This window comes from Anticarsia gemmatalis, chromosome 5 (assembly GCF_050436995.1).
Source record: "Anticarsia gemmatalis isolate Benzon Research Colony breed Stoneville strain chromosome 5, ilAntGemm2 primary, whole genome shotgun sequence".
Taxonomy (NCBI): domain Eukaryota; kingdom Metazoa; phylum Arthropoda; class Insecta; order Lepidoptera; family Erebidae; genus Anticarsia; species Anticarsia gemmatalis.
Window position 1 is genome coordinate 2,022,873 of NC_134749.1, and position 12,600 is coordinate 2,035,472.

General features: G+C 31.4%; 1 protein-coding gene across 4 annotated transcripts in view; it reads left to right on the forward strand.

Moving 5' to 3' along the window:
- LOC142972775 (very long chain fatty acid elongase 7-like) overlaps positions 1–12,282 on the forward strand; it is a 92,433-nt gene extending 80,151 nt beyond the window's left edge. For all 4 annotated transcript variants that reach the window (XM_076114054.1, XM_076114057.1, XM_076114058.1 and 1 more), the window contains 3 exons: positions 870–1,006; positions 9,218–9,282; positions 10,577–12,282. In XM_076114054.1, the coding sequence (XP_075970169.1) occupies positions 870–1,006; positions 9,218–9,282; positions 10,577–10,985 (611 nt within the window). In that variant the 3' untranslated portion in view covers positions 10,986–12,282. The remainder of the gene's footprint in view (positions 1–869; positions 1,007–9,217; positions 9,283–10,576) is intronic.
- The last annotated feature ends 318 nt before the right edge of the window (positions 12,283–12,600 follow it).

Sequence of the window (12,600 nt, forward strand, 5' to 3'; positions counted from 1 at the left end):
AGTATCTTTGGTAGACTGGACCATGTATTAATGACATAAGATTTGAGGAACTCAGGTAACAACTAATAAGGACATCTAGTCAAATGAAGATAGATAATTCCGTACAAATAACAATTACCCATTTTTCAAAGAACGAAATTAAAAACTTATACAAAATGAAACAGCATTTAAAAGTCTAGATGACACTTGTGCATTACCAATATTAATTTATAAAACACTGCAATCCACAATTATCGTTGCATCAGTAACTTTCAGTCATTTTGCAGAGATTACTCCAACTAATTGACAACGATTGAGGAAAGTACATCCGACTTGCGAAACTTAAATTGAAGGGTTCGGTCAATGATCGGTCATGGTCAATATTGGTTAAATATTGTAATCACGAAACAAAGAGAGCGAAAGTAAAATAAAAAGAGATTCTGAAGGTCAGTGCCGTGGAGTAATATTGATCAGAGAATAATAGCCGAAGATTATTTGAAAAGAACAGTGATTTTTTTTTTGTTGGTCATTTGTAAGCTGGTGGTTCGTTTTTATAAAAACTTATTTTATTTTGCATTTTTGTAGTACATAAAAATATAGTAGTAATTCACATTTCAGATTATGAAAAAAAATTGTTTAATCATTCTGAAATGGATTATCATATCACATCACGAGTTTATATTTTTGGGCTTGAGTCAATAACCCGGAATCTATCTATTAAAATTACTTGCAAATTTTAAATAAATGAAAATTTTGCAGCTTAGTTTCTACAAAAAGGATATACCGTGTTGGTACCCACAAAAATACTGGAATGATTTGAAGGCCTTATCGAAACAAAATTTAAAAATTTCAAGTGTCATAATCTAACTTCTATATTTATATTATTCTAGGCGGCCACGGAACCTTCTCGAACATCGTGAACAACTTGGTGCACGTCATCATGTACGCGTACTACATGGTGGCGGCCATGGGTCCTCAGTACCAGAAGTATCTGTGGTGGAAGAAACACCTCACCACTCTCCAACTAGTAAGTACCTTCTTGCTTAAGAAAAATTACCGGATGATAATTACAAAGACACAATCGCGACTGGACGTACGAGATTGTCAAAATTGGTTTCAAGAAAATTTGTATGAAATAATGACCACCTTATGATGTGTTTTGGAAGAATTCATATTCGACGGTCAATTGGCATGTTAAGCTTAATACAGTTAATATTGACGATAGAACCGAATGTCGAAATTGTACAGGTGTCACACAGGGCAGTCTATTTGGCCCTCTACTAATAATATATTTGAGAATACGAATTAATCAAAATAAATTACCCTTTTACTGACTTCTCTCGTATTAAGAGAGGGTAAGGTCTGACATTATCACGTTATGTCTAGTATAAAATAAAAGCTTTTTCAATTAAATAAGCATCAATTGAAAACACTCATAATAAGGCTTTTTCATAGTACAATAAGGGAGAAGATAATTCCATTCAATATTAATTATTAGCACTTAATAATATAACTCAAAGTGACACAATGTTTTATCACGGAAACGTATCTATACTGAACATGTCACAATAAAATTACTTTGTTGTTCTAGAGCTACAACTAGGCACTTTATATGCACATCTCATATTCAGCTTAGTAGTTTAACCCTGCAAATATAATAAAGAGTGAAGCAATGTTGCGTGTGAACTCTACAAAGATATAACGGTAGTGTGAATTTCTACATTCAAAAGCTGACTATCAAATAGACATTGAGTACTTCTATATGAAAAATTGGAACACCCTCTATCATTTTTTGAAAGTACAAGAAAATTTAAAAATAATGAAAAGGTTGTTACGAAGTTGCTCTGATGCGATAGGGTGAAAAGATTGAATAATCAACGTGAAGAAATTGTAATGTATTCGATAAACCTGGCTCAAAGCAACCCTTAATATTTCAAAACTAAATCTCACCAGCGGGACGAATCAATTTATTTCCAGCAGATTTCTTTTATTTATTTTCGTGTTTGCGTACATTTTGAAACCCATGGAATTTTAATGAACAGCAAAAGTGATAGTGCGTACAAGATAAATCAACGATCTAATCTAATTAAGTCAGCGCTAGCACTATTAGTTTAACTTAATTTACTACTAACAAATATATCGCAATATCTTAGATGCTGAATCACTGTTACACGCACATTTTATGAAGCATGCGTAAATTCTTACTTCATCCAGTATTTTTTAAATAAACGAACAAAAAATGGTATAAATGTTTCACGATTAGTTCTTAAAGTAACTGATAAATAAATAAAGAAGTTTCTAACAATTATATGCAAATGATACTATTCACAGGTTAGGAAATTCCAGAAAATGTTGTAGGGGAGCACTTAGATAGGATTATTGGGAAGTCTATCCTGAAGAGTAATATATCAAAAAAATATTAGTTAAGTGTCGCCTACACCAGACCTTGGAAGTAAGAAAGTAAACCACATTTCAAAGTCATTGGCCGTGAAGCACTTCCTTCCGTTGAAATCAAATTATCTTTATGATTATTTCAACAATAACTGAATTATCCCTGAACAATGGAAATTAGCGCCACGATTTGTAAGCAGTGTGTCAATATCTATTAAAAATTACAATGTATATTTCAAGAACGATTGCCAATTCATTTCCTATTGACAGTAGAATTACAATGTAGTTTCGATTACAGTTGATTCGTGAGTAAAACAATGTTGATAAAGACCTCGTTCTATCATAGGTCAAGATTATTTTTAATTGTGTCTAAGGAAATATTTCTAAATGTCTGTGATAATAGAGGAAAGAAGAAAGCTTATTAGATATCTCTTGAACTTTTACTTTTTAAGCTCTAACACAATATCTAATACGTATTTTCATTTCAAAGCAAGTAACATTCGTTAACTTCGCTGAAATTATTTGTCAAGATAATTCGCTTCTATGCCTACACTAATACAAACACTTTACAATGTTCAGCATTTGCCTTAAATACTTTTATTGATATCATTTTACAAAATTGTACGTTAAAAAACCTTCAAAATGGTGTCTGTATTCCATCACACACTGTAATACGTGGTACTCTTACCACGTATTACAGTGTGTGATGGTAAACCCATAAATCTTCAAGAACGAGCTAATCTAGATAAAGCCAGTACACCTAACACGGTCTACTTACTCACCGAACAATTAGAGACACGAAGAATATTTCACAAACAACAATTAAATGATTGCATCGATCAAATCGCTGTGATGAACACCCATTTTGTCATTCTAACGTTTATGTATTCTCGATTGCACGCGATTGTTATAAAATATACGAATATTTCAAGCTTTTGTAAGTAATTTGATAGCTTTATTTATGTACAAGGTTAACTGCGTATCGAGTGGTTAAGACATTTATTGATATTTCAAACTTCAATAACTAAATATTGTTACCAAATGATGAGTGTTTCAATTAGTCATGGTTTCATCGCAATTTGTCGAGTGCGTAAATATGAGTGTATATCTATAATGGACAAGTGTGCGTAATAACTATAATCAACTAAAAAAAAAAATTACGTAGGTTATAGTATTTTTAAATAGGTCTGACAATCGATGATTCTGTTCTTATGAAAAAAAAATCTGCCCTAAAACTGTACTAAATATAACGTAACCTATAGTACTAAATGTCAGAAAACATACACTATATGATATTATCTACAAATATTGAAACTCTTGCAAATTAAGTCTAAACTACTCGACCACATAGCATTCGACACTTCTCACAATATTTATCTGTTCAAATTATTTAAACATTATATTAAAATACAGCCACAATATATTTGACAACTGCAATTGAAAACTAGATCTTATTTACGACTTGTGATAAATTAGTTGTTCAGTTGTGTCAATCATTTAAGCCAAGGTTTTAGTTTTATCTATAAAGCATCGGAACAAACTTAGACTATCTAAAACCAACCTACATAGCTGACTCTAGACAAGCAACATAATACGATTCTCATAATACGATTTTAATGTGACTCGAAGGCCTTATTATATTCATATACAATATACACGTCATTGTTATACTCATCCCATTGATAAAATTAGATAGCATAAAAATTAAAAGAAAAAACCAAAATGTTTTTAGAAGCCTGATGTAAACCTAGAATAAAAGAATACTACTAACTAAACATAAATATCAAATCAGCCCAAATTAATGAATTTATGTCCATCGGCTTAAGAAAGCTAAGGATAAAAATACTTTCTACCAAATAAAAGACAAACGGAAGGGGTGTGTCCTTTTCATAAATTTTCTAAAATATACATTGCTAATTGACACACTAACATTTGTGTTAAAATCAAAGAATGTATTGTCAAGAGCCTAAAATAAAAATTTCGCAGTACAATGTGAAATATTTATGATAACGTCTTTTAAAATTAAACAGCGAATTAAAGTTAAATATTTTGGCTCTGTTAGGGACAGCGGAAAACATTTCAATTACATTCTTTGTGAAGTGACTGCGAGTTGAATTACATATGTACTTGTATGTCTTTATGGCCAGAATTAATTATAAATTGAGGTGTTTTGTTTCACGATTGAGGATTCTGGAGCATACTCAATACAGTACCGTAGCACGATTTATGTACAGTCGGCACTTTGGAGTATTGAAAGTTTGACATTTAAAATGTACTGCAAAAATAGTTTCTACGTTACCCGCTAAAGGAGCTGTAGTGATTGTCAAACTAAATTTTCGATAGCTAGCCGGTTGTCGGTAGTCGATAGTGGTAGAGAATTGCGGTTCTGTTGCCATGAACTTGACAGACTGACGAGATGACACTTTTAAAACACTGATTATGAGATAATATGTATAAACTTTCTCCTCGTATACCGACCCGTATCATTTCTGTGTCCTCGACAGTAAAATTATGAATCATAGCGCAAAAATTACATGTTTTAATCTTTTTAAACGATACCTTAGACCAACCTTAAAACGTACCTGTTACTTTAACTATAAGGTTCCTTGTAAGCTATCCTTTTTTTTCTGCATCCATACTATCTTTATTAAAAAAGTGCATCAAAGATGTAAATTCATATTTTTTTATGGAATTCTAAGTCGATTGCTGCTTTTTGATTCAGTATCGTCAACTTCCTGATCAATACTTCCTAGTTACTTTTACCACTTCATCTTTAAACTAAACCAATCCAACCAAATGTCAATTATTTGATAGTAAATCAATCAACATTTTTGTAGATACTTCCGCAACAGTGTCGATATAAAGCCGACCAATAAGGATCTTACCGCACCTAGAATTCCTCGCGACGGGAGCCATTTGCGCAACCGTTAGGATATACGACGCACGGTCGAGTTGCACCGCGATAACGCAATACACTTGAAATATTCTTAAAAGTAGTAGATCTAATGAGCTCGGTAGATTTTCCACATATTGCTTATTTGTTGCAATATTGAAGTTTACTTATCTCTAAAACATGTAAACTTACAAATGTTAGTAAAGCTCTTAGTTTATTTATAGCTCATACTTTCTGTAGCACTTAAAAAAAAAAAATCGTTACAGTTTATTATACTTTAATTACGACTTTCAACTTTTTCAGTGACCACTGACCACCCTACCTATATCTTTTGGGTTGTGGCACTGAATTGAATTAAATAACACTATACCTTGCTACCAAGTCAATAAGTCTACGTATGTATAATTGTACATAAGTCATGTACTATTTCAATTTAACTCCAAAGATAATTCTGCTATCACCTACCTACGAAATTTCAATTAGTTTTGTACCAAAAATTCGTAAGTATTTCTGACAAGGATTGACAAAAGCATGCTAGACTATTAATTTGAGAATCTAGTACCCTAAAGTAACCCGAAAAGACTTTAAACCTTTGATCATAACATCGGAACTTAATATTCAATTGAGTTTCCCAACGGCAGTACACTCGCACCGTGCACGCTAACATTCAGAGCCGGCGGTTTCAACACCAGACGGAACGCCGTATCCTTTCTCCGTATTGCACATGTTCTATAAAATGTTTTACATGAAACTTACTCACCTTGCGGTAGAGTTAACTGTTTGAATTAATTTGCACGGTTAGAAAATTGTTTGGATGAATTGCGTAGGCTTAGAAGATATAAAAAATGAAAAAGATGCTGTAATGCTGGAGGAAATATAGAATGTCAATAAAAAATATAAAAAAAGGTGCACAAAATTAATTAACAATGCGACGAGTTTATATTAATTGAAATTGTTCAAAAAAGTACGATAGTTAGTTTTTTGACGACACAATTTTGCTACAATAATAGAATAGACCCTTTGAATTTACTGCCCATTTTACGAATAAAAAGACTTGCATAAGATAATGCATTATTATTCAGAGTGTAAAATATATATTTTTAAGAGTTAAGAGCATAGTTCGCAAGGATATTTCTTCACTGTTTACATAAAGTCAAAGGTTGATTCGATGGAAGGTAATCCAACTGCTTTGCGACTAAAACGAAAGGATTTTAGTTTAGCAATGCTTAGAATTTCGAAATGACACTGCATTTTTAATATTTTCAAAAACGCCTTTTTAATGGTCATCAATAAAAAAGCTTTCGTTTTAAAACTTTCTTATATGACGAAAGTATACTAATATTTTAAAAATATAATAAATCATATCAAAAATATGAAGATTAATCGATTTTGAGTCTGATAATGAATAAATTAAAGATAGGCGTAGAAAAATTTTTGGAAAGCAAAGTTGGATAGCGCGTGGTCGTTATTCTACTAGAATAAAATACTTGTTTGGTGCATAGAAAGTTATTTTTGACTGCATTTTGGGCCCATATTTCCTGCGAATATAATAAATCATATTCTTTACAAATTCGAAAACCGTTTCGAGGAATAACGCTCCTAAACAATATAAATTAATTTTTAATGAAAAATATTATAAATACATTGATTTTTTAGCTTAGGTTCGTTGCAATATTTTTCTTTACAAATGAATTTAATACTCAGCAGTCATCGCTTTTACATTACGTTTAATATAAAAATAAATACTTGCTAATTGTTATTAAAAAGAAATAACATAACACGAAGAAATAATGAAATCTACATTAAATCTAATAACTTACTTACCAATCAAAAAAAATTAAACGAAATACAACAAAGACCCATTCAATTATAAATTCAATTCCCAAAAACGAATAACGGTTCAAGAAACAAATACCACTGTCATAAGGTAATTTCATTTCATCAAATTACATACGTAATTTTCACTTCCAAGTACAAAATTACGACGGCTGTAAAACCAAGGGATTTTGACATTATTTCGTTCTGAGAAGGCCTGAATACCGACATTTTGAACCCAACCCATAAATGATTCATAAAATTATTACCACACAGATGTGCATTGAGAAAGTCGCACTTTTTCGTTGTCTGGTCAATAGTTCACGCCGCCCGAAGCCATTTGATAAAATATCATATGGCTGTATTAATTGTGTACACCATTTCTATTGAGTGTTAGTGACCTTTCAAATGTGTTTACACCAAGCTGAACACCATCTAAGTGGATTCTATTAATTATTTAGTGGTTACTCGGTGTCAATAGTTCAAATCGCCCGAAGGTATTTGACTTGGTCTAGTGGTGTTTTGATAAAATGTGAGGTATTTCATATACGAAATGCACTAACCGTAATTTCTGTGATGCTCTTTCTTACTTAAGTATGGTAAATAATTGGTGGCAATAGTAAGTAGGTAATTTTAATTATTGATGTGTATGTTACATGAAGCAGAACAAGTACCAGATTTACATTGAGCATTATATACAGAAGTTGTAAAATACGGTACAATAAATAATGTAAAAAAATTCTAACTTCATGAATTTCATCTTACTTTAGATTAAAACATCATTAATACCTACGACATTTTTGGTCTTCACTGAAATCGATACCAAGCATATCAAAATCTATTCATCAATATCAAATGCCATCGATTGTTCGAAATCAAAATCTCACAAAACATTCCCACGAGATCATAAACACAAGGATAAATCACGAACAACACCTCAGGCATTATTTTGATACAGAATTTTATGAACAGTGAAAGCTTAAAAACTTTCACAAACATTTTGAACTAATTAATCGCTTGCTGCATATTTTGGAAAACTAATGAGGGCATTATCATAATGTGGATGAGCGTATAACCTGTAGGGAAAGAGCGTAACGATGCATTATTTATTATGGTACTGAGATAACTGTGTTAGTAATGTGGACCTACTCAAGGTACGATAATAGGTCCACTTTATGACAAAATAAAAGTTAATGATATAAAAAAATCTTATTTAATTCGAACTATAGGGTCTAATAATTATTTGGTATTTTTATCTCAAAAATACACTTACATCTGGTATAGTTGGAGTTTTTCTTATAAAAATTTAAAATGTAAGAACCCACTGTTGTCACACGGCAAAGGTAATAATAATATATGTATTTTCGACACTACTTTCCGCGTGATTAAAAAGCGAAGAGAGAATTCTTGAGTCCACCACAACGCATGGGGTTAGGTTGATGCTTTAAAATTTCTACAAAAACTCACTAAAACTAGTAATTAAATAATTTTACACGCTAATAAAGTTCATTTGTCTAAGCTTCTAATATGACTAATAATAATTCTTAGAAATATTATCAAGCGTGTAAGATATTCAAAGGTTTTAAACGTGAGGTATGCAAATAAACCCGTAAGCATCGAAAGGGCTCGACAATATTGCTTCATCGTTTAGATTAATCGATGTGTAATTTGTGTTGCCGAGATATTCACGAGAAACTATTTTGTTGATATTTATATTCTACGATTATAGCAGAAAATCATTAAATAAAATTTAAGTATAAGGTTTCCAGGCTGAGATTGAGAAGCGTTAAAAATTTTAAACAACTAAACACAAGTTCTAAAACATAAATTACCAACGCAAACATATTTTGTAAAGAATATAATAAAATATGGAATGTTTTCCTTCACTGAAAATGCATTTTCATCCACGGAACTCATTTTAAGTGCCTTTTGTATATTGTATATATTTAAGATGCTGAATAAACTGATGGATAACAAATAAGACTTAGAATAACTCTTACTTTAAATCTATTGACATAAGGCTATCAAAAACTATTGGTTAATACAATAAAGTTACATGAAATTACGATATTCAATAAATCTTTTGCGATATTTATACTGTTATTGATGCTTAACCAAGATTTTTGCTTCTTTTTCCAGGTCCAATTCTTCATGGTGCTGTTCCACTCGATCAGCGCCTTGGTATGCGACTGTGGATATCCAAAGTAAGTAATAACAACAACTGACAACAAGACAAGTTTTCAAACAAAACAACCAATGTTCGTGGTCAATAAAATTTACTCTTCAAAAAGAAAATTCTGAAGGACGGACACGAATCGAATATTATAAATGAGAAAATAGCTCTGTTTATAAATCTGTCTCTTTCCTTCATGTCACTCAACCGATTTGGATAAAATATTGAACAAAGATTGTTTGATACCCGAAAAAGGACATAAAATAGTATTAACCCCGGAAATCCAACGGAAACGGGAACTATGCGGAGTCGCGGGAAAGAACTATAGTTTCTTATATATTATTCACTTCATATTACTGTTCATTGGATAGTTAATGATGACTTGTCACAGCAAGTCTCTTTATCTAAGAACGTTTAGAACAACGACAAACCAGAATAAAGCCGGTTTTATATGTTTACTTACATTGAAAGTTGCAAAACCAGACTTTGGTATACAACAATGTTTTAAGACAGAGTGCAATCGTTTGATGTTGTTAGTAGAAACATAGTAATTGTACTGCCTTGTTACAAAATTGTTAATGTCAGAAATTCTATGGAAACTTTAGTCTTGGATCTATACTTTGGTATCAAACATGTGTTTTATAAACATTGCAATGCGGCTTATACAAATATGCACATTGAAATACTTATAGAGACGGCACATAAGGTAAATAATGAATTGATAGAATTAAGGCATTTGTTCATAAAATAGCAGTGACAGTTAGATGTGTCATTTAACAACTATCCTCAATCATGTGGTTACTCATTAAACAAAATATGTTAGCAATTTTCCCAAAACTAGTTAATGTAAATTACAATATAAGGTTAACAAAGTTTCAACAATGAAGCGAAAATAATACAATTATTTTCATACAAAAAAGAAACATGACATGAGTGAAAGAGGCACTCAGTTAGCTATTGCTGAAAATAAAAAATGTGACTTCAATGTCAGTTCTGAAATACCTAGACCACAAAGTGACCTTATATTTGAAACATTCCTTCACGTGTTTATTTCAAGGTGCATTTTTATTACTATATTAATGTAGAGTATGCGCTATTGTTATGATTACATATATTTTAGACCACGTTGTCTGCAATTAATGTATTTAGTTCAATGGCGAAAGTTCTAAAAATATTATTTATATTACCTACCTTCAACAAAAATAAGCCAATAAACGCCTAACTTTGTGTTTAACTACCTAAAAAAGGTTTTGATGACTAAAATTATGTATAGCTTTTAACATGAACAAATAATCGAAGTTGGGTAATGCTATTTTGTGTTTCAGGATCATCGCCGCCGGCCTCATCCTCCACTCAACAATCTTCATCGTCCTGTTCATGAACTTCTACATCCAAGCCTACAAGAAGGACAAACCAAAGAAGAAGCCAGCAGCAATCGCCGCCAACAATAACAACAACGACGACACACACCTCACCAACGGAGTAGTGAAGACCGAAATAAACGGACACCTTAGGAACGGTGATCTAAACGGACACGTATCCAATGGAGACCTAAACGGGCACATTGGAAACGGAGACCTCAATGGATACGCAATGAATGGAAATCTAAACGGCTATCTAAAACATGAACTAAACGGTCTTAACGGATTCGCGAAAACCAATGGCCATGTGCATAATGGCTACACGAACGGACACGTTTTACAAGATGCGACAGAAAAAGAAAAAGTGCAATAGCCTACAATGTACTGTTAGGTTAGAATATGTACTCTTTATTAATTGTTAGAGAGACCGTGGTACCCATTTAAAGCCCTACTCTTAATAAAATAAGAATAACGAGATGATTGGAGAAAGTAGTTTCTACACGGTCGCTGCACACCTTTGTGAAGGTGAAAAATAGAGCAATGTTTTAAGTGGCCAAAATGTAATATTTTCGTGGTCTTTTAGCTCGTGCCTGATGAGATTTTTAGAAACCCTGAAATTCTTTGTAGTTACATTTTTAAACCAGTCTCTTTTCTAAGTCTGACACACATTTTTTTTGAGTGGGCGTTTAAATTGAGTGCTTCGTTGTCTCCAAACAAATCTTGTACAGTTGTAATTTTAAGACCAGTTGTAAGATGTATTATTCCATGTGAGCTATCCTCATCCACAAATAAAAATATATCGACTTTGTCTTCAAAGACATCGAAACCCTTTTAAACTAAAGCTCTAACTTTCTGACTTCCAAAATCGTTAGATTCATTTTAACAGTTTTATTTGAACTACCTCATAAATGACTTATCCATACTTTACTTAAGTATTATTCTCAAGTGAAGAAATTTTGAAGGGACCTAATTTGCGTTGATATAAAATTAGACAAATTCTGAGTTTATATCGAATTTTTGTGTTACCTTTATCCAAATATTTGCTCACTAAATACTAAAAGACTTGCCGCATGGCATTAGTTCCATTACTTCCATCCATACTAAGCTTTATTTAGTTATAAGTAACAATAACTGTAAATAAAGTGTTTTAAATTATTATTTTTTACAAAAGTACAAGTACAAATATTAAATTTATATGTACGTGTACTTTTTTTTACTAAATCACAAAAGATTTTTGACTTTTTTGTTATTTATTTTTGCAATTTTGTTTCTGTTGTTTTATTTTTGTTTCCCAAAATTAATTCAATTGCAGTGATTGTTTAAATAAGTATTACTATACAATGTAAATATAATTAAATGATTGAGATTAATTACAATTTATGTACGTAAGGGGAATGTGATTAATTGAAAATTTTACAAAATATTTTTTAGAAAAAATCATGTCGGATTTTGTAATTATTTGTATATTTCTCGGTGGGTGAACAGGATTTTAATCCTACAAAGACATATTTTGTATAAATGCTAATAAACTAAGAAAACCAGTCAGTTTTAGCGAAATTTTTAATTATATTTTAAATAGGTGTTTTATACATATACTTAGTAAGTGACATGTAGTAAAACTTATATACCCTTTTATACGATAAGATTCAAAATAAATATTTGAAATATAATTTCATGTTTTATTTATTTCGATAGCACAATAATACGAACGTATCGGTTTACGATACATATAAAAGCGAAAAAACTCGAAACAGCTAGCAAACTGCAATAAAAAACAAATTGAGCCTTAAATAAAAATAGTTACATACTCAAAACACGACACGACGAATAATTTACAAATATACTAGCGGACCCGACAGACGTCGTCCTGTCTACACGTCTTTTATTTGAAAATTTTAAACATTTTTTAATAATCTAAACCATTCTCAGATCCCCTTGAACACACAAAAAAAAAATTCATCAAAATCGGTACAGTCGTTTAAGAGAAG